Genomic DNA, 24,450 nt, shown 5'->3' with positions numbered 1-24,450 from the left:
TCAGATGAATTCATTATCTGGCCTACCATCGTGCCTCCTATTTACTCCGAGATGAACTACATTGTCTCTTATAAGAGGTCAGGTGTTACAGATCTAAGACCGAGCGTTCCACAGTTTTTCTGATGCAAGGCTTTCTTTTCACTTTACTGCATTACTTGCGCGGCGTCACTGACAAACCAATAGGTGGTGCCTGAGAAGTGTCCGCTCGAATTGGAAGTACACCAAGGAGTTCACAGAGAGGTAGAGCTTTGCAAAGAATTGTAGCTGTGCAAACAATTGACCAATCAGAAAGCGTCATCTAAAATCATGTGTGTTTATTGCCGCTGGTGGCGCTGTACTTCTATGCCCTTCTCCTAAATCGGAAAATCTGTGCTTACCTAAAAAAGGAAAATAGTAAAGTTCGCTGACAGTTCGCGCCCGTCAAAGAAAGCAAGCACACGACTGCAAACAGTCTTCTTCCTCACTCATTCTGGTGAGTGTGCGTTGCGTTCCCTAATCGCTGCCCTCGGAGTCTTTTGAATCGAGGATTACGGTGATCGGGAAAGAGGAAGTCATCGACATATCATCGAAAATGACATCAGTTTATCAAGCAAATCATCCAATGTTTCAATGCTTCTTACTAGCTAATACACATAACGTTTTATGATTAAAGCGAACTCGAGAAAGATCTCGTAATTTGAAGAAAAAAAATTTCGGAGTCCCGCGACAACTTCGTGGAGTAAGGACGGCCGGGTGAAGTTTTAACTTCGGTTAGTGTCCAGTGGAATAGATGCAAATCAAGCTCGACCTTAACGTTGCGACCATCGACGAAATTTCAATCGTGTTTGGATTTCATATTCATTTCATTTCTATGCTCAGTTTTTTCCGCGTCGTGAACCAAGCCTGCCAGGGATTTAGTACCTAACGGAATATTCTCATCTCGCGTTGTTCTGTCACGGGAATTGAGTGTGGGTGTTTGGGTTGGACTCTTGCAAGAAATTTCGTCTTGAACTCTCTCGCAATGCATCATATTAAGATGAGTGTGTCGTCTTCTCTCGCGCTGCTCTCTATTCTCATCTCCGTGGCTCCCGCTCTGGTCCGGGCCAACGGCTGCGCGGCGGGGGGACCCGACGGTCAGCCGCTCTGCTGCGACGGGAAAGAAATCTCTTGCCACTCGCAGGGCTACCGGGTGGGATCGAGGTACTTTCAACCATGCTACTGCGACTCTGCCTGTACATACACCCGGGACTGCTGCTCAGACTACGAACAGACGTGCCAGGGTAAGTTGAGGGCGTGTGTACATCCACCCCAATCTCTCGATATTCAATCCTACATCAGGATAGTGGCTGTCATGCATGTCATCGATATTTGTAATCTCTTGATAATGTTTATGTTTTCCTCATAAGAATATATCCATCTCTCCCCCCCCCTTCTCTCTCTCTCCCCCTTCAAATTATTTGAAATAAAAATGATATAATGTATGTATGTATGTATGTATGTATGCATGCATGTTACTCTGTACGTGTGCGTTTTGGGTGTGTATATGTGGCATAATGTCTTTACACAAGAAAAAAATATATAAATGAAAATCATGGAAAGACGAAATCATTTAGATTTTTTCCCCTAATTTCTTCATATTTAAAGACCATCTTGGCACATACGATTTATACGCCATTATTTCTGATGTAATATTCATAAAGGAGAAGTATGAAAACGAATGAATTGAAATTGAAATTGAAAATGAAGATGGTTAACCATGTGATTCAGTCACAAACCATGGTATTGGTTTAAGACCAGTAATGAGCTTCGCAACGAGAACACTGTAGGGAGGTCAGAAGAGACAATCTCAAAGCAGTAAAAAAAGAAGACCACAACTGTGTATATCTCTCTTTCTGTATATTTCTCATTCTCTCTCTTTTCGAGAGTATGCATGGTTAGAAACATATAACAGATATATATCTCCTAAATCAATTTGATTAAGAAGACGAAGGAAGCTTTTGTCAAGTCGTTCCGAAATGGCAGATTGGTGCGTCATTCCAGACCCATGCGTGATTGGCAAACACGACGAAGGATACTCTCTTCAATTTAATGTATCAAAGTATAGCAGTCTTACCTTATTCCCATGTGCCACTCACCGACAGAGGAGAAACGACCTTTTTTAACGCGCCAAAATGTTTGCCTCAGCCCACATAAACCCCACGCTGGAGGTCAGTTGTGGAAGCATCCAGCCAGACTTCATGAATCGGCGGGACTCTTAAGACATTCACCCTCCGTGCCCTCTCTCTTACCTGTGTAGCCTCGCGTCTGAAAAGACAGCTATGATGAAAAAAAAGGAAGTATTGCGCCTATTTGAGGCTAGCGAATAAACTAATTTGGAGAGAAGTAATTTCAAAAGCAACTTCTGGTATCCTCCCGCTCGTGCTAACATATACCAACTTACAAGAAAGACATGAGTGAGCATGTATGCTCACCTCAAGGTATAAGATTATGTGAAGAATGGTTTCACCCATCTGAGGTTACTTTCGTGTCAAGTTGGTTGATGAGGTGTTGGTTTGGTTTGTAGCTCCATGGTTTGATGTTTTGGCGATTCTTTTTTAATGAGATGGATGCAGTCATGCAATAAGTCTGCGTCTGGATATGAAGACTATCAGAACATCACCTGCGAAGACGCAGGTGATGCAACGCCGCGACGCCGCGCCGCTTCTGGGTGTGTTACCGCCTCACCTGTTACCATCCCCACCCGCCCCACCCCCATCATCGCATGGCAGATAAACGCCCACTCATATACGGCGACATAAACAAGAAATAAAAACGATATCGTCCTCTCCTCTCGTACAATGACACGTGGGAGAATTCCAGCGCGTAGGCCGAGTTTTATTTGCTTCTCGGGTGTAAACAATGATGACTGGTCTCACGAAGACTGTGTTATGGAAGCGGCCAATACGATTATGTACCCGGCATGGGTTCTTCCTCCACTTGTTTTTCTCGGCTTCACCATCGGAGCTCAGGTTGTAAAATCGACCATATCATCATTGCGCAGACCAATAAGAAAACATTATATACAAATACCTCAGCACACACCCACATTACACTCAGCCCTCTTGCATACACTCACGGACCTCCACATACACAAACATGACTTGTATAACCCTATTATCCTTGTGTATACTAGTACACATACGCATATTTACGCAGAGCTCAACTTATATGATTCGTACTGGGCACGTGTGTTTCCACGTTGTCAGGTTGCATACAGATACTGAAAAAGGTAGATTTCTCCCTTAAAATCATCTGATAAAATTGAACTTGGCGGTGAGGTATATAATTATACGGTCAACGACGCCATTGAAAGAGTGCATTCAAATCCTCAACACAACCTGCGTTTCGCTCCATTAATAATTGGACAGGTCCTAGCAAGGCAACGCTGTCATTGGAAATTAAATGTACTTTAACTGAAAATTAACTTTTTAAAGAAATACGATGCAAGTGATTGACTCGCTTTACTGTCATCAGTACATGCATTTATAGAACAACACGCCATGTTTCTTTGATCATGATTTCTTCACCTGCAATGTAATCATAATGATTCTTCTTCCAAAGAATGGTTGGTTTCAGAGTATACGCACGGTTGATTATGCGCAATTCCACACTACAGATAAAATATAACATTGGAAAGACACTCAAGTATGCAAATATAATATCGCTATGCGTCTTTCCAATCATGCCCCAATGCTTTTACCACTTGGCTGCCGCTGAAATGGTTACCTTTTGAAGACCTCCACGCGACAACGATGTCCTTAAATGGAATCGTTTATCTCCTTTTGCTTGCCATTCTGGACGTACATAATAATTATGATATGTGTGTACATACGCATTCATGACAAGGAGCGCCTAGCACTCGTGAGCGACCAAGCAAGACTACAAGTATGTATATCGTTCTGCCGGTGATACAGTGGTCGACTTTCGAACAAGAACATTGTGATTGTCTGAACAGACAATAACTCTGTGGCATCACACATGTCCCACATCATTTTGGGATAAGCCTGTAATGTAATGTAATGTCTCTCATTGCGTCTACATTCCATTTGTTTTCTTCTTTGTTTGTAAAATGCAACTGGTGGAACCCAAAATCTTCAAGAGTGCACAAGTTCCTCCATTTTAAGGGACCACCCCCATCTTCTTCTCCCATAACATAATCATTCCTCACTCAAAATGTTTCACTTCTTCAATTCTCGTCAAATCTATAACGTACCTTGAACTCCATTTTGGATTACTTGTGCTTACATCTTTTTCATTTTATTTGTACTATGCGTATGTGCTGCTATGCTGGAGATGGAGAAAAAATAAATACACTTGAACCAGAACTTGAACTTCTTTTGAGTACAGGCTGTAACTCCCAGTGCAGAATGCACTTGCTGTGATGAGGAAACGATGCTCACAGATATAAACACTACATTAATCCTTTTAGGAAGCTATGATTCCGATCTCGTGCTTTGACGATGAAGCAGAGAGTTATGAGATTAATCTTGAAAGTCTGTAGTCTTCGCATATTAAAGAAAAGAAAATCCTTAAACCTCTATTGGAGGTTTCACACGTTAAAGAAAAATCTGGAGACAATGTTTATTATTATAACTTTTGAAAACGTAAAGGGTTTCCAAGGTCATATAATGAAAGGTTGCAAAGCGTGATAAATCGCTGATTAACCAGCTGTAGAGGTCAAGTTTACTGCTAGTTTACTTAGATAGAACCATTACACAAATCATGATGTTAAAAAAATCAAAATGAAAGAATAGCATCAGATACGAAACAATCAATTCCCAATGAGATAACATTTTAGTCTAATCAGTTATAACAACTAATCTTAATGTCTCCTGCTTTTTTCCCTTTGTCTATCTAATTCTCTCCTTTCTCTCAGTCCCTTTACACACACACACACACACACACACACACACACACACACACATATATATATATATATATATATATATATATATATATATATATATATATATATGTAATAACCATTATACATATATGTTTATATACATATATATACACATATTTATGTACATATATATATAACATATCCTTTCCTCTCTCTCTATCTCTGTCTACTTATATTAGGAAATGAAAATGAAGGTCACTGTTTAACACTGTTTAGCGTTGCTTTGGTTTCTCTTTTCTTCCATGGTGCCTTGTTTACCATACAATCCCACATTGTAACTCCGCTTGAATATCGACATATCTCCAGGACATGAGTTTCATATGGGATGTATAGAGACCCATTATTTTTCACTTCGACGTCATTCGCTCTACACGCTTGATGACGTACGGTGACGTCACAACAACCATCTCATCTACAAAATGTTGTGATAACGATCTCCGAGGAGGGACCATTCTTTCGAGTGTCTGCGCTAGTTTGTGTTGACACAAAGTTTAACCGGATATATAGCCACAATGCCTATTCTACACCGCATGCATTGATCGAGCATGCAATAAAACGGAGCACCCTATTATAATGACTGTTTTCTCAACGACAAATCGTGCCGGCGGAATGAGGAAAATGGGAGCCCAAGATCTATCCATTGATCATCGGTCAGTAAGAACAGGGTTATCCTCTCTATATACCCCCCCCCCCCCAAAAAAAAAAAAAAGACAAACAAACAAAAAACAAAGGTGATGTTCGTTATTCTTAAGGACAAATTTGCCAATCCGAAAATGAATTAGGTTCGATATTCCAAAGGTTTGCAATTCCGAAACATAATAATAACAATAATAAGGTCTTATTTACCCAGGACAGCCTCTTCAGTGTTGCCACTGTTCTACCAGAGGGCCCTGCTATTATTATTACCCTAGCGTTGCCAGGTACCCATTTACACACCTGGGTCGAGAGGGACACAGTGGGTAGAAACATCACTGGGCGGGATTCGAACTCGGGTCCTCCGATAGGATCAGGAGTTGGGAGGCTTATCAACTATGCCACAGCTCCCCCACATACGAACTCTATATACCTACGTGTTCGTTAATCCGAAAATGAAGTAGGGTTCGTTAATCCGACGAGCATTTGTGACGTTATTCCGAAGGCTCGTTAATTCGAAAATGGCCAAAAAGGTGCCTACTAAACGAACCTGCGGAATTACGAACAGTATTTCGTTTTCGGATTACGAACCTTCGATATAACGAATTGTACCCCTCCCCCCATCCCCCCCCCCCAAAAAAAAGTTTTGCTTTATGAGATTATCTTCGAAAAAAAGTAATGCCATATTACATGTATGTTATATGATTTCGTATGCATTTTATATTCTAATGCATATACGACATAATACAGGAGTTCTCGACCCGCAATTCCAATATAACACATTCCTTTCTTTCAGATGAAGAGAATACGTACGTTTATTATTAGAATGGATGGAATTTTGAGTCGGTATAAGTCGAAAAGTTGGAGTTTAAAAACCATAGAAAATTTTAAAAAGACAGCAGAGCGAGAATAATCTGGTCTTAAGTTGGCTGTCAGACGACAGAGAAAACTGTCAGTGTTCCCCTTACTCGGGCTCTGTTTATTTTGAATTCTTTCTTATTGTCTACTCTATTCTCTAATTTTGTTTACTCAATTCGTGATCTGCATATTTATTGAGATAAAGAAAATGTGAGGCTCCAGGACTAAACACGTTGTTTACATGCTTTGCTTAAAGTGCTTACCAAGTCAGCTGAGTCAGTGACGCCGTATGAAGGTTTGATGTTAAGAACGTAATGAAGGTCTTCCATGGAAGCCATGGAGAAAAAAAAAAGGAGCAGCCAATCAACAGTTCTTGCATGACTAAAATTAGCATAGTCAGACACTTTTGCGAGAGTGTCAATTGCACGGTACACCAATCACGTTATGTTAGGTGACATTTTTTACAGCATAAAAAAAGTTCCTTGATACGCCATGGTGCGTGGTGACAAAAGGTACAATCACAGACAATGCAGACGTGCGAACGTCCCTCACCATCCAATGACTCCTTTATATGTCAATCATTTCTTTTAAAAAAATAACAACCACACAAATAAAAAGAAAAACAAAACAAAAAACAAAAAACACGTTTCCTTACATGAAAGTTTGCCCCCCCCCCCCCCCGATCGCCTGGTGATAACGACAGAGAGGCTGCCGGTTCACATCTCTATCATTTTCCCAGTGAAAGGAAAGGGTTGCCAGAGTTATTTCTACAATCCCGCTCCTTCATAATGAAGCAAAATTGAAAACAGTATTGTCAATTTCTTACAATACTAAAAAAAATCGTTCAAATAAATCATTTTGCCCTCATTACAGTCATGGTAGTTTCAGTATCAGTTTGATATTATTTGCAGCATTTTTTTTTTCGTGAAAATGAAAACGAACACAAACATATCTACTTATGTATGGAAATAGTTGCTCCCATGTCAAGTTTCTAACGTCTATTCTTGTTCATTCAAAATGTAATGGCAGCTATCTGTTTGTTCGAAATGTTTAATGATTCGAGCTCAGCGCTTGCTCTCTAAAACCAAAATCAAAGAACAAAAATGAAAACAACAGACGATGTTCTTGGTAGACTTGTCCCAGCCACTGGAGACGTTTTAAATGCTAATGGCGATTCACATAAATTGAAATGGACAAATAATCGTGTGCATGAGGACGCTCTGGGACATGACGTTTCAACCTTTGATTTACAAATAGCGTAGGCGTGACGGAATTATTGATATTCTATCAGTACTCTGTGATAATATAGCGAGGGGTTAGTCTAGTGTACGTATGAATCACCCGGTACTTCAAACACTGCGATAAAGCGGACAAGCAAACACTCTTAAATACTTCACATCAAAATACCTGACACTCGACGTCTAGTGGCAAGATACGGACGGCAGAACTGGGTAGAATTTGGATCAAAACAAAATCATAAATAAAACATACGCTCGATTTACACTGAAAATTGCTGCCACAAAAATCAGAGGGTACGCCATTAAATGCGTGCCATTTCTTGAACCGATCGCGTACTTCAACATTTTTTGGTCTGATGTATGGTGCATTTTAAGTAGTCTCAAAATCATGAAAGTCGCGCACAGACACCGAGGATCACGTGACCTGTAGATTCTTGAGGGGAAAACACCTGTTGCATAAATCCAAGTTGTCTCATTAAGGGGTCGGAAATGAAGAAGGCCTATATTATGTTATTGTATAGATTGAAGGGAAACATTGCTTTCTTATAGGAAAGCCAGATTTCAGGTCAGTGGAAGCGATGGGTCCGCACACGTGTTGAACTCGTCGTGTAGTACCTGTACAATAAGCCAGTTCGGAGATAACTCATGTGCACATGAGTACTAATGACCTTTCATTTTTCTCAGTTGGTTAGGCACTTCATTCAATTCAAAGCGACATAATGCATCAGCTTGCCCAACATAGCAATTAATGGAACACGTATTCTAACAAAGAATGAACCTGTATAGATGAAGTGACCAGAATGGTTCGTCAATCAACACTTTGGGAATCATCTATTTCCTTGTGCTGTTTTGAATACATTAACAAACCTTTTTTCTGTTAACATTGCCAACTACCAGGCTTGCTGTCAGGTGGATGTACTGGCAGGCACCATTTATAAGGATTCATGAATAATCATAGCATTACAGATGCTTATGTCAGTGAAATTAAAAACCAACCTGTCTCTTGGTACAAATGATCTTTTTCTGCTCATGCTCCAAACTGGAACCCCGAACTGGTTTATGGCCCTCAAACATCATGCAGAAGTGGGAATGTTGTTGCTCTCTGCTTGTGAGAGCAGTCGCGAAATGGCGACAAGGTGTGGGAGAAATAGCTATGTTCAAAGCTGTTTGGGCAAGGCACCAGAACTTGATTATTTCTTTTGTTACAATTAAGTTCAAACAATCAAGACATTGAAATAGGAGACTTTGTGACCCAAAGACTCGCGAAAGCAGAGGGAAACAATTTATATAGGTCAAATATAGTGCCAGAGAGAGACAATTCTGAGGTGTGAGTTTTCTTCAAATTGTCTCCCTCTGTACAATTTAGTACAAATTTTATTTGTAGGGGGAGACAAATTGAAGAAAAACTCACACCTCAACCTTCACCCCTCTACATGATAATCTCGTGCTTTCACAAACAATAATTTTATCGCTCTATTCTCTATACGTTTTGCAGAGTATTCATGAATTGTTTTTCTTCCCTTAGCTGCCGGTAGTCGACAGACACAGCACTCTTTCAACCCACTTTGCGGTCTTTTCGTTCGGTCCAGAATAAAAACACTATTAGTATGTTGGGTGTCATCGTGATCGTACTTTTGTCTCCTCTGTCGTGTTGTGGTCTTTCATAGCATTTTATTCGAGCCTACAAGGAAAGGACAAAATATTACCTTCACCTACAGAGAGTTTCATGGCAGACAAACTTTTTTTTCCATTTTGGCAACTAAATTGTTGTAATACCTGGAATTGGCACGAGATTGTGTGACAGTACATGACCCAGATTGAGCACGGAGCTGGAGCTATACATATTGCGGAGTCTGGAATTCATGGCCAGAGAGAAGCTATCTGAGTTTGACACATTTACAACCGAGAGCAAACTGTAACGGAGCAGAATCGAACGCGCGCAAACAAAAGGGTCTCGAAAGGTTGGCATTGTTATAATGTTTGTCGGATATTTGAGCACGGTTCGGCAGGGATGAATCGCACTGACTCACGTGTGGCACGCAACGAAAATAAAAATTCCCGGGCAGAGCAAACTAATTTCCACGGAGATCAAACATGACGTCTTAACTTACAACTCACGGTCGCCCCAAGGTCAAGTGCAAAAAGAAACCATGACAAAAGGAAAGATTTCGTGTGTGAATCTGCTCCAATATTTGTTTTCTTTGTCATCTGCTATCGTCAATTTTTTTCACCCTATATTGCTTTCTTAAGACGGTGCGCTGTAAGAAGAACCCCCTTTTTATTTCATTTTTCCCGCGCTTATTTGGTCGTCGGTCTGACGCCTCCAGTGAATGGCAACACGGAGGTAGCGGGAAATTTCGTCCAACAATTGAGCAGTTTCATTCTTAGCCTTCAGAAGCGATCTGTAACTGCAGTCGAGCGCAAATAACCATTGCAATAGCACAGAAGTGGCCTAACACTATTAATAAATCTTTGCATGAACGCAAAGTTTTGTCGTGCTGCGTGAGTGTGATAAAGAAAAAAAAACCTGTTAGTTGTTCTATGTTCAGTCACCCAAGTAAGACACTTCTGACCTATATCCATTCATTTTCTTTACAGTGCAGAAACGGTGCTGGTTCACGCCCTCTTGTCTCGTTTCAAATTAGAATAAATGGGAAATCTGAAATGTCCCAATTTAAGTTAACAGCATCTTATACCAATACAAGCTAGTGATCGAGACTCCACTTAACATGGAAAAGGCGTTACTGGTATAATAATAATTATATGTTTCTAGTTTGAGTGTGTATTAAAAAAAATCATGATCATTCATACCGTAGCAGCTTCATGCTTAAAGCTCTCGATACTAATAATATTATTCTAAAGAATATTTACGTCATTAGCTGATACTTTCAACGAAAGATTTCTGAAAGTTGTTATGCGTCCGTTGCATTCCACCTCCAAGCACCCGTCCCGTTTGTATCAAGACAAAGATCATTAATGAATTCTTGTAAACGATGAGGTCATATCATTTGATTTTTGTAGATCTAGTCGGTCATCAAATTGAATTTGGTGACACGTTGACGCAGCCATGTACACAGTACTATGATATACTCATTTAACTATTCATGCATTCTATTTTTTTTTTGGTAGATTCATTCATATTTTTATCTGTAATGTCTGTACTTATATACTTTATGAGATTCACTAAACATGGTGCACTCAATGGGTACGTAGTGATTTGAATTCGGTTTAGCTGTTTTAACAGAGAAGGGTTAACAATGTTCTTCGTAATTACGTAACTTAACTTAACTTAACTTACTTAACAGGATTAGCCAGGGAAAGTGGAATGGATCTCGGAATGCACAATATAGCAGATCGTGCCTATAGGGAGCTTGACCTGATTCCACCGACTCAGCGTTCATTGTCAAGGGAGGAAGTTGTTGATTTATCGTTGATCATCGGGTATTAACTCGATTGGACATTTCACATTGTTCACCGCAATTGATTCATTTCATACTGATAATTCCGATCCCTTTTCTACATCCGTTCTACTTTTTAGAGAAGTGGACCTAAATGGATGGTTTTACCATTTGATCCTTGTCCACGTCTTAGTTGCAATAGTCATTCAATTTATTTTTGCTGCATATTCTTCATATTCTTTGTTTCTCTGTGTCCGTTTATTTGCAAAGGGTTCAGCACAGAAGTGGACATTACCTTTTAGGTCATTATTCTTCACCAGTCCAGACCAGCGGGCGCCGAACGAGCTGCAGTAAACAGAGGCGAATGTCTTTCATATTGTATGTTTAAAAAGTGTCTTTCAAGTGTCACAATGATTATATACATAGTTAAATGCAATGTTATCATTATTTTCTCGCCTTTTTGTCTGTCTGTTTGTTTGTTTGTTTGTTTGTTTGTTAGGGTGGGGTTGGAGGGGTTAAATAAGGGCTCTTAGGGGGGCAGGTGAAGAGGTGGTACAGGAAAGAATGCGCCTTTATCGTGGGATCCGGCGCGGTTATAGTTTGATAGGAAGTAATTGTGGCTTCACAGGTGGTTGTCGTTGGGGGCGGTTATGACTCTTCATGATCTGGTTATGATCCATAACTTTCAGATAGGTTTTTATCAATTATCTTCTCTACCCAGCCAGAGTAACCGACTTGTGGGTTTTACAGCTTTAGAGCCCTACATATTTCCCAAGAAGTGACTTGAGCATGTCGAAGCTGTCACACCTGCTCACTTTTTATATTTCATTATACACTACCGCCTCTCCGCCAATTTGACCTCACATACGTTTTGGAAACATTAACATTGGGGGGAGGGAGCAAAGCCTGTATCCCCAAACCCACCCCCTACGCCTTAACACATGCACCATTGACGAATGAACAAGATCGAGACTGATTATTCAACAATCTGACAATTATGTAAACCTTCGAAAATAAAGTTATTCGATGTGACATCATGTTACTGAAACATTTAGACATTTTGTCAAAGCCCCCGAGTGCTGATGATTTAGTTGTATAATGTATAGCCTCTGATTTTCTGACATTCGAATTAGATTAAGAATTAGGAAATTTTGAAAAATACATTGTGGTCACATGGTGACAGACCATGTTTGAAATGTCTATCATCGAACTTCGAAGCGAATGCACAGTCCCTCATTGTTTATTCTGCGTTATTCTTCACTTGCTTACGTCTTTCTATAGTTTTTACGTAAGAATGAAAAAAAAAAAACAGGTATAAGGCCTCCTTATTTTTGCAATGCTTTTGGAGCTTCTTAAGGAGCTTGTTAGAAATAATTGACATAATAACGCCGTAAGCTTTCCACATACTTGCTATCTTCATCGTTGATATGTACTGGTTTCTCTTGACTTTGTTTTAACTTACCTCACAACTTTAAGGCATCAAAATGTCGAGCTATATACACCTTGACGGATTTGTCGTTGGTCTCAGGTATATGGATGTGGTTCATTTGGGGACCTGCGATGGACCATCACCGATGTGTGTAATGGGTGAATCAGGGATGAGACATGATCTGAATTTTCGTTCTCTGAAAAGTGCAAATGGGACGGGGGTGGGGGTGGGGTAATGATATTTTGGATCAATCGTTCTATTAGGTTGCCTCTCAGTTTAAAGGGAATGTTGGAACTTTGTGAAATCATGAGAGAGATATCAGGCCTATTGCCTGTCAATATCCAGGACAGCCGACTAGTTATATTCCTTGTTATTTTTTGAGTTTTGGGTGCTTGGAATGATAGCAGCTGCATAGTTGCTGATGGAAGTTAACAGTACTAGTAATCATGTTGAACGATATCTCTAAACTGTGCCATTTGAATTGTCTACCTTATAGTTCATGAATTCACACATTCTATATGCTCACATGCTGAGTTAGGCAGCTGCATTATGTAAGATATTTCCCCAACTCACATAATAATTATGCGTTAAGTAGAGAGACGGAGGGCTCTCTTAAACCTCACTAAGCTATGATAATCTGAAACTTATTTGAGACACGTGTTTTTCTTCTCACACTCAGGTAAGTGTCCTTGCGTTATCAAATTTTTATTCATCTTTTCCTTTAAAAATCTTTGCGATGTTTTCGAAGCCGCCACGATCGCTGATGCATGCCCCCCCCCCATACGCACCTGCTTCCTTTCTGCTATTGACAAAGATACAACTAAAAATGACAAAGAAGCTACTCATATATCGCCGTTCCTTTGAAAGTCACCGCCCATCCATATGAAGCAATAGGTTCCTACAGAGGGTGCTGTTCGTTATTCCGAAGGTTCGTTAATCCGAAACACACAAATTCCCTATACCTAGAGGTTCGTTAATCCGAAAATGAAAAAGGGTTCGTTAATCCGAACATTTGTGGCAATATTCCGAAGGTTCGTTACTCCGAAGGTTCGTTAATCCAAAAATGAGATAGGGTTCGCTGTTCCGAAGGCTCGTTTATCCGAAAATGAAAAAGGGTTCGTTATTCCAAAGGTTCGTTAATCCGAAAATGAAATAGGGTTCGCTATTCCGAAGGCTCGTTGATCCGAAATGATATAGGGTCCGTAACAAACCTTCGGAATAACGAGCTTTGTTTCATTTTCGGATTAACGAACCTTCGGAATAACGAACCTTATTTCATTTTCGGATTAACGAACCTTCGGAATAACAAACCTTCGGACTAAAGAACCTTCGGAATAACGAACCTTCGGAATAACGAGCTGTAACCCCTACAGACAACGCCAAACTTGCTTTGTTTGGATGGTGTGTTATGACCAGCTGGCTGACACGCACTCGTTAGGCGTTTTCACATCAGCTCGATGTTTCGAAATAGCGCGCTATTTCCTGACTTGGGAAATTAAAAGATATCTCGAGCTTGGATTTTTATCGGGCTGATGTGAAAACGCCTACTGACAGAGTAGTGCATTCTGATATTATCTGCATGAAATAGACGCTTGTCAGAGAGAAGGCGAAATTTATTATCATTAAGAATCCGTGTATTTGATAAAAATGACTTTAAAAAAAAAATCAATAGAGTCGAATTGATGACGTGTGCCTGGAATATCCACGCGGGAGCCCTTCGAATATGACCTTAAATGGTAGTTCATTGATGACCTCAGAGGAGGAACGACTCCGCACTGCTTACGTAGTTACGTTGCATATCTGCTCAGTGTGAAGTAACGTCAAAAGCAGACATGAAATCAAATTGATGGAACTGTTATGCAGTCTTCTCACAACTGTATTTAAGTACACATGTATACGCCTCAATAAGCCAGTTGGCTAAAGTCGGGTAGCTATTCAACAAACTAAAAAATACGTTCACACAAACACATGCCATGATCGCTCGATAAATCATAATGTATGTCATGAAATGTCGAATGCACCGTGTCTTATACCATAAACTCCGTTAGATATGAGCGCACTCCGGTCAAAACACTGCAGCTTTACGACTTGAAGTTGACGAAAATTGGATTGAATGGCATGGGATTCCAGAGAACTTTCTACGCGGGCATAGATACTTTCATGAAATTGCCCCCGTTTTATCGACAAGTACGTATTGCACCTTTTGGTGCGTGTATCTCCAAAACATCAGTACTCAGTATCAGCCATCCTCGCGATTAGTTTGAAGAATCTCGAATAGCTCGTTGTCTAAACAGCCGGCTATGAAAGATCCATCCTTTTCTTAGATAGTCTAGACACACACAACACTCGTGCAAACATACATGTAAGTCAAAGATATCAATAGGTGGTCACCCCCTCCCCATTCCTTTTCAAACACACGCGCACACATACTCTCGCAGAAAATCAAATAGGTATAATGTACATCCTTGCTTCTTCTACACTCAATATCCCAAAGGTAAACTTTCTTCAGTGGTCATAAGATCCGCGGAGCCAACACAGCGGTGAATAGAGTTTTGTGTTCTGAGAGGACAAAAGGCACATGTCATTTGGGCTGTCAAGTATGGCCCTTGCAGGTACTTAACGATTGCAAATTATCCGTCATTACGTGACAGTTGATGACCATTAAAGTCGTGACTTTTAGAACATGATGTGAAAGGCATTTTGCATGGACAGCAAGTAACCTTAAGCAACGCTACTCAAACATCAGCTATGTTGCCTCCTCTGATTCTCCCCATCCACCTTCCGCGTTATCGAATCTCTTCATGGTTGTATAAATGCCAAAGTAGGGGGAAAGATGATAAAGTTATCCGTGTCTGGTATATCAAAATAATATGTAAGGGGGAAAGAGAAAAATGATAAGGGGTCACCTGTGATATAAAAGGAAAGCCAGGAAGGAAGCTTATGTTGCTCCTGCATTTGAGAATCGACTCTCCTTCCCAGACTCTTATATTGGCAAAGACACATGTAGAACGGAAACACGAATTATAAAACCGAGGAGGTCCCATTTTCATACAAGTGTTTAGCTAATGTTACTGATGGATCTGGAGCCTCCTGCGTCAGTATAGAAAATTGCTATACATATATAGGCCAACATGCATAACTACTGAATACGTATTTTCTCCTGATAGTAAGAGATATTGTTTTGCTTCGGCGTAGATATGGTACTAATTCATATGAGACACACACACACACACACAAAAAAGATTCTCAAAGAAACACATTAAGTATAAGAAACATGGCCTCTTCCTTTCCTTTGCCGAGTATAGAAAAAAATCCTTAAAATCTGAGAAATACAATCTATTTCTACTCTATAGCTTTTTTACCACACGTGCCAGTGGAGGAACATTATTTTGCAGGTTCGAGACCTTGGACATAATAGTTGTGGGTTGCTCATACCACTTTTTTGTTTCTGTTTTGTTTCGTGGATTCACACCAATATAGATTTAACCGGAACTTCTCGCATTCACCTCAGCTTAGAAATGGACGTACAGAGCAGGTTTATTCGTTTCCTTCTTCAGTAGATGATGAGTTTGGGAGGGAGACTGTTGCGCTCATTCAATAAAAATTTTCAAAGAAAATAAAAAGGATTCCGAATTTATCGATGTTGTCAGCTTCTTTCGACACCAAGTGTCTTCCATATCTGCGAAAGCCATTGCATCAGCCCTATAGATATAGGTATATAATCATAATCATATTTATTACAAGCGTCTACAACTGTCCAGGTTACCACCCGTTTCAATGTGCTTCATAATATTGTGCACGTTGTTCCAGGTGTTGATGTAGTAGGCGTTGCCGTTTTAGAAAAACAAATCATTATGATTTGAAGACTTGAACTTTAGAAAGATTGTCTAATAGTAGAAAAGTGCGTGCGTCTTCGTTGTCAAATTTGCAAATTAGAGATGGTGTGAGAAGCGCCGACAACTGACACTTCGTGGGAGGGATACTAGTACTTTAAAAAAAAAAGAGAAAAAAAATTGTGTGACGGTGAGCTACATAAAGAGGTGAAAAAGCTTCGCTGACTCACGCTGAGTTGCTCTTGACCTGTCCAGAGAGCGTCATGGTGGCTAGATTAAGGCAAGTGACATATTATCAGGTGCCTCATCAGTACTCCAGTGGACTTTAGGGGCTGTATGGTGGTGCTGTCAATCCACTTTGGTCTTAAGATGTCAGTCATAATGACAAGCTATCATTGATGACTTTTTACTTCTTTACTTCTTCCCTAAGCAAGGGATTTTCCTTACAATGAAGGCCATTGAAATTTCCACCGAAGTGCATCTGTCCGATATCATCGATATAGATCTAAGAATACATGAATACGTGAAAGATATTAGTTCAAACAACGAAAGCGATGAGCAATAATCTAAACGAACTTATGCCGACACTGTGTGATTTTTGTATTTCATCTTATTTAAAAACCTAAACCATCTCGCTATCGTCTGAGGATTAAAGGGTTTGTTGTATTTTTTTTACCAAAGTTTAAAAATTGTGATGAGAGTGTAAACGGTGTGCCATTTCAAGCTCCTATAGCTCCACTCGGCGCTTATCTTAATATAAATCGAGAAAAATGTGTCATCCATTTGTACAGAAATCGATGTGCCCATTCATTCTATGGAGCTCTCAACGATGAAGCGTTGATGGGGATGCACAATAACTATAGAGTTACCGTAGACGCGAGATTTACATACCAACCTGTGAGCAAATCGTCAGTGCTGAAATAGCTTTTCATTGCAAGCACATTAATAACTTCGGGTATGGACCAAGCAACGATTTATCACATTCACGCTCCACAACGCATCATGATTGTATAGTGGTGCTGCTAGTGAATGCGGCTAACTGTATAAGTCAAGAAAAACGCAATTACTGTAATCTACATCGCACCAGAAATAGATCAGAGTAATTCTCTGGCATAGTTCCATAATTATCATCATTCTTATCCGACTGATCCAGCTCCCAAATAAAATGATAACAACAACAACGTATACTCAGCAATCCATTCATGAATGGTTGTCCGCCAATGACAATCGTGAAGGAGTCTTCTGGCATTTTACTTGCCAGGGCATTTTTTTTCAGTATGTTATGTTCCTTTCTCGAATACTTTTTCCTGATAGACCATATTATACAGTTTCCCGCCATCCATTCTGGATCCCTGTGACTTTTCGACATGTGGAAGCAAACTAGGCATTTATTATTTTGTTCAGGGGGACGATTACAACACAAACAAGACAGTTAAAGTCAGCGCGACTTTTCGAACTACACCAACGATCATAGCAGACGATTTGCGTCGATCATGTCGATATAAAGTAGCGATCGATTAAAGAATTACAACTGAGAGGAAAATGTTGCTTCTTTGTTGGAGCATATTTTGTTTGTTTGTTTATTTGTTTGTTTGTTTTTGTTAGGTCTTCGTAATTACGTCATGCTAAATTTTGTGGGTCAGGTAATGTACGTTTACCTGACCAATGCTTCTTTTGTTGTTCTGACTTACAATGTATTGAATATTGTTGAACTGTTTTCAACCTCATTCACATAAACCAGACGATACCACTGGTTTTCCTATTTCAAATCGAATCATGATATCAATCTAAATATCACAAAAACCAGGCGATACCGCTGGAATTTCCGATTTCAAACTGAATCATTATATCAATCTAAATATCAGGAGACTAAAGACTCGAATTAATTTCTGTAATTCAAGAGTATATCCACGGCTTACTTTTATTGTATGTGTGGCTACTTACACTCAAATTTCTTTATCAGCCACCAACAGAAAGGGCCATACTTGTAATTATTAGTTTCCTCTCTCGAGTTTGCACATGGGTGGTGATGATATTCGGCGGCTTACGATTCCGGTTCAAAATTGCATAAGAAACATTATTTCGGATTGTCTTTACTGGACGCCCTCCCACCTTAGGATGCTAATGAGTGACATGTTAATAGCTATATTACAACATGTATTGTGATCATTAGTCAGCACACATGGGGAAGCATAAGGACATAATCTTATAATCATAATCTCATAAACCTAATCTCTATGGAGAAGACATAAACATGTTTTGAAGTCTTGAACTTTTGATAATGCAGCCGGATTTCTTTCAAGAGAGAAAAAAAAAAGTGCTCATCCAATTTAACGGATGCAGTTTTTTCCAAGGACGAGGCGAACTTCTGTTTTCAAACTTTACGAGGAACCCAATAATGCAATTAACGTATGGAAATGTCGTCTTGGCTGCTGTTATTTTAATAGTAATATCAGCCCTTTCATTACCAATTAGTAAAATTTGCACAAATTTTTGCGTTAACTATGGACAGCAAATTAATGTTGTATTCAGAGGGTTGATAGGCTAACCAGGCGATGGTATTAGGTGCACCCGAATGCTCTATACTGAAACTCCTCCTTTAATTTTTGCCCGTTATCTCGTCTTGGTGGATTATATAGTAGACTGCGACTTTTCTCATTATCATCGGCGACTTGCGTGTAATGCAAGGTCAATGGCATTTTGGCAGAGTGGTGCTTCTGTGACGGGTAACGTGTGAATGGAATGCGACGGATTTTGTCGGAGGTGCTCCGGACACGATCCCCCGGCGAGCGAGACAGGTAACGCCCATGGCATCAGGAGTTATTCATGGGTGTCACCCGTGGTGTGGTGAATACGATATGAGATGGGAGATACAACCTGAAGTGGTAACGAGTGTCTGTACGCCCTGTTCGATGATAATTATTTTGGGGTTTTTTTTTTAACAAAGTCGATATTTCTCTCCGGCACAGACAAAGTCGGACAAAAATAAATGATTTTGACAAGATGTGTGCAGGTGCAGAACGTTGCATCATTTTCTTTTCTCTCTCACACACTTTCTGTTATCTTTTTCTATCCATCTATCTATCCATTTCAATTTATATCATACATTGGTTTTCTATATCCGTTCATTTGTGTGTCTTTGTAGATCCATATATCTATTCATTTCTATTCAAATTTTCTGTTATGTTATACTCCCATGGACCTTTCTCCTTGCATCGTGTTTTTTTTTTCTCTGTATAGACCCATAATTGGTTTTCTATATCCGTTCATTTGTGTGTCTTTGTAGATCCATATATCTATTCATTTCTATTCAAATTTTCTGTTATGTTATACTCCCATGGACCTTTCTCCTTGCATCGTGTTTTTTTTTTCTCTGTATAGACCCATAATTGGTTTTCTATATCCGTTCATTTGTGTGTCTTTGTAGATCCATATATCAATTCATCTCTATTCATATTTCATATTTTCTGTTATGCTGTACTCCCATGGACTTTTATCCTTACATCGTGTTTTTTCTCTGTAGACCCATTATTACGCGATTGTCATAATTAAAGTGTATTTTTGCAGTGAATTAAAAAAAGTGCAGGTGTAATCTTTGCCGAGTGCCGTGGCTTGCGGTGATCGCACTCCTGTCACATTACTCGCTTTTTGATCGGTTCCTTGCAATTCCAAGAGGGTCACGGCCAAAAGCTGGCGGTGGGAAGGGAATATTATGTTACTTCTACTCAGAGTCGGTTAATCACTTATCACATCTCCGTCATAACAGTTTTGATAATCCATCTCAAAAGTGTTTGTTTCTCAGCCTTAAAAGGCATCAACACTTTCCCTGACCCTGTCCCTCCCTCTCAATTACTGCGACAGTTTCACCACATGACTGTCAGTTCTTAGCCCTGTTCTGCCTCTACTCTCTTTACCCCCCCCCCCCCATCACATGTTTTCAGCGACTCTGAGACTCTCCTCAGTAATTTCAATCAACTTTGATTAGTTCATATAGCAGTCAGTGAAACCCGTTTTTCGGATCATTTTGCACCTACAAAATGCATATCTGCAGTCCCCTCCATGAAACACTCTGTAGTGTTCTAATATTAAAATTATTTTGTCCACATATGTATACATCTACACGTATATCAAGACTGTCGTCTATCTTCGCCATTTAGATGTTAAGTTTTCCCCCTTTTTAAAAAGAACTCCGAATCTATTCTATTGGGAGTGTCGGTAACTTAGATTTTAATTTCGGTTCATGTTCTTTATTTCGTAATGATGGTTGTTAAATGTTTAACTTTCGAGGCTCTATGGAATGTGTACACCACATATCTGTATAGAATACCCCACCATGAACTTTCCTTAACCATTGTTAACCATCAACCCATCCCTATACGTTACTGTTATTTTAGATCACAAGCCGTCATCATTTGTTTATCTCAAGTTGGTATCAATGTCTCCATCGATGATTTTGTCTGGACATAATATTCCCCCGCGGGAATCTTGTCCGGTATTTGCCTGCTTCCCTCCCGTCGGTACTCGTTGCTGTACCCTTCTATTCCTGTTTTGCCAAGAGCTCATATTTCATATGGTGATAATAAAAACGAATGATCTCAAAATGTGAGAGCAACTTTGCTGTGCAACAGACGATACCACGCTCTGCACGGCGGGATGTTTTCCCGCCCAATCACGACCTTAAATCTCACAGAGAACGCGTTCGAGATGGGACCCTCTTATCATGATCTCACTGTCAACGTTAACAGGACAACCGTTTCGGGTTGGTTGGACAAAGTGGACAAAGTGCTATGAATGTGGCTTGAACAGACGTGCAATAGCAGTTGTCATTGTTTTAACTTTTCTCATCTATTTAATGACTTATTGATTACAAAAATACCGACAGAGAAATATAACATAGGCTTTTATGGCTATAATGTAGAATGCCTCGGCGATATTCATTTTCCATTTACCTGCTGCACATTCACGAAGAACCGGCTGTGTGATTCAACTGTGCCTAATAAGTTCTGAATGCAAGTCATTGTTATTCTGTACTGAAATTCATGCTTTTTCTTACAAAGCTTGCTATTGAAATGTCACTGTTGATCACTTTCTGTGGATGAAGTGATCGCTCAGCGCCTTAACTCTTAGCTTTCATATACAGTTGTTATAGCAACAACACAACCATGGTAACTTGGCTTGCACAGTCGAGCCTCGGACTGTGATCGTACTTAGATTTCACGTTAAAGGTAAACGTCGTTTTCAAAAGCCTGCAGAAACTGTATATTTTTGCTCTAAAATTGGCACATATACACATGAATGTGTGAAGTAACGCTGTGCAATAGCACGATTTCATTTGGTTAATGACCAGTTTCCGAAATATTAGAAAAAAAAAGACAAAAGTTCGTCGAAGGTATTACAACATGAGAACATATCCTATCGCGGCTGCTACGGAATGTTTTATAATCAATTATCGATTATCGACAATACCCATCGATCTTCCGCTCGAGAATGAATCGCATGCAGCTTGTTGGGAAATACGATTGGTAGGGCACGATCAACCATCACGTACCAACCAACCCTGAACGTTGAGGGTTCTTCTGGAATAAACGTATAGAGATATACTACGATCGGAATTATTTCACACATTTGATCTCAAAATACTACAAAACAACTCGATATCCTGGCAAATTGCATGACTCACATCAGTTTCTTGGTAGACCCCATTCGAAATATAACAAGCAAATTCCAAATGGTGGGAGATGATATTGATCCCTTTCTGCGAAGTGTTTTCACCTTTAAGAAGGCGTATAAACACACGCATACACGCACACACAGTAACGTAAACACGCAGACGACAACATAACATTCCTGCACACCAGCCATAAACTTGATATGAGATATTTCCATCACTTGTGCTTGACTGGCGTGTCTTCCTTTCACCGTCTTGTCCGAGGAGTTAGCCCTTGATGCATCTCAATCAGGTCCTCTTTGACTGACTTCTTCACTGCTGTCCATGTCTCCGAGTAAACTGACCCCAGCTTCAAGTGTGTCCGCAGTGTGCAATTCCATAATTCCAACCTCAGCCCTGGAAGGAAACTTTATGTCTTACAGCGTCGATCGTCATGTTTGGCAGTTATCCAACTTTTCAAAACAAACGTCTGTATAAAACGATGATTTTACACTTGCATCAGAGCTGTTCAGGAGGATGGAGTATGTCTCATCTTAGAGTGGTGCTGATTAATGATTGAGATTCTGAATGTTACGTGTTTTCGAATTTCCATGAGCCTGTACAACGTTTCCTTGTATTGGCTTGTTTTTGTTTTTGTTTTTGTTTTTGTTGTGCAAATCATGCCTTGAAGGCAATAATGATCACCCGCAAATGCCAACCCCCCTCTTGTCGAGTAACGTGTTCCAATCCTTTGCAAACTAGATATTGATACAAAAAATGAGTGCCAGTGTCTCTAAAATCAAAACTGATGATGTTGTGGCTATCTTTCTTTCTTCATGGTGATTTCTTTTATCTCGATCCCTGTTGGAAAAAAAAAAGTTTGTCAGAATAAGCATAGGACAAGACTATTTCCTACATCAATTCGACCTGTGAATTGAGAAGGATAAGTTTGGACGAGGACAGAGGATAAAATTTTCTCTGCTCATCAACTTGACCCCAAGAGATGAATCCATCAAAATCAAAATTGACAGCTTTGAGACCCGGACGTGTCCCGTTCATCAGGGCGGGAGGGCTTGAGATGAGAGGGGAGGGGAGGAAGAGGGTGTCTGAAGGAGCCGTGGAAGACATAGCGCCATGTCAAGTCTGTCGACATGAAAATCATTTGTGTCGTTGAATTAGTGGGGTAATGAATGATGTACGAATGGGCGAACCCCAGCTGCAGAGAACGGCAACGAAAAAAAGTGGTGTTGGAGAATAGCACGGAATGTCGCGTGTTCCCGGAATGCCCTCTACACGGGGGACAACTGAACCAGAGACGATAATCATCCATATAGGCACTAAGTAACAACGACTTGATAATTCTGTGTTCCGTGTTAAGATGACAGACATTGGACAATTTTGACGGGAGTGGACAAAGTTTACAAACATTTTCGAACTTGATCTTTATAGCAAAGATTGATGGACGACCAAGATCTTGAACGACCATGGCAACAATCACATTCCCAGCACTGAAATATAGCATGTAGGTAAAGGTGACTTATGAATTACTTATCATGAGATCCTTTGAAAAATATTTCATGAAAGTTAACACATTTAGCCTCTTGATCACCTGTGAGTTTGTATGTCACATGATGAAAGATGTCATCACTTGCAGAGTATATCCCTTTGAGCGTGACGAAATAGCTTCTTTTTTCACTTGTATCCAGCCATGTCTTTTCCACACGACATAAGTATCTTCGCTGTGATCACTCGGACCACGCAGAAACTACCTGGCATGTACTTGGATTTGCGGAGCTATAAACAAATATTACCCAATCTTGTATAAGAGACAGCGAGTGTAAATGGCATAATGGTGGAAGCATCGAATTAGACCAGCTTATCACGCGTATTTAAACTTTTTGCATACCTTTTCACCAAGGATTTTTCCTGACAACCAAAAAGTTTGTAGGACAAAACAAAAACTGATCCGTGCACATGTCATGATTGTGTATTAAACGCAATGAGTAGGCCTATTCGTACATGTCGATAGAATAATTTTTTTTTGTCACTTGGTACAAAAGCCATAATTTTTTTTAAACACATTGTTTAAACTGGCTTATTGTCAATGAAAGTGATCAGTTGAACTGTGAGTGTGGAGACAGGCTTAATTTTGGGAGGAGATCTATATCTTGAGCGAAGACACTGTGGATAGTAGATCGAGAAGACGCGTGACTTTCGATCTGAGGTTCCAAGATCGAACCATATCTGTTGATATGCCATAATTTTTTTAAACATATTGTTTAAACTGGCTTATTGTCAATGAAAGTGATCAGTTGAACTGTGAGTGTGGAGACAGGCTTAATTTTGGTAGGAGATCTATATCTTAAGCGAAGACACTGTGGACAGTGGAGAAGACTCGTGACCTTCGATCTGAGGTTCCAAGATCGAACCATATCTGTTGATATAATGTTTTTATTCCTACTTCCCTGCAGCCCTCAATAACTTCACATT

General features: G+C 39.9%; 1 protein-coding gene across 1 annotated transcript in view; it reads left to right on the top strand.

The window, feature by feature from the left end:
- Positions 1-625: 625 nt before the first annotated feature.
- LOC139741406 (somatomedin-B and thrombospondin type-1 domain-containing protein-like) overlaps positions 626-24,450 on the top strand; it is a 70,293-nt gene continuing 46,468 nt past the window's right edge. The window contains exon 1 of the mRNA XM_071651991.1: positions 626-1,259. Coding sequence (XP_071508092.1) covers positions 1,001-1,259 — 259 coding nt within the window. The 5' untranslated portion in view covers positions 626-1,000. The remainder of the gene's footprint in view (positions 1,260-24,450) is intronic.

This window comes from Diadema antillarum, unplaced genomic scaffold (assembly GCF_040938485.1).
Source record: "Diadema antillarum isolate AM-2024a unplaced genomic scaffold, OU_Dant_1.0 seq00000927_RagTag, whole genome shotgun sequence".
Taxonomy (NCBI): Eukaryota; Metazoa; Echinodermata; class Echinoidea; order Diadematoida; family Diadematidae; genus Diadema; species Diadema antillarum.
This window is presented reverse-complemented; position numbering and strand designations above follow the sequence as displayed.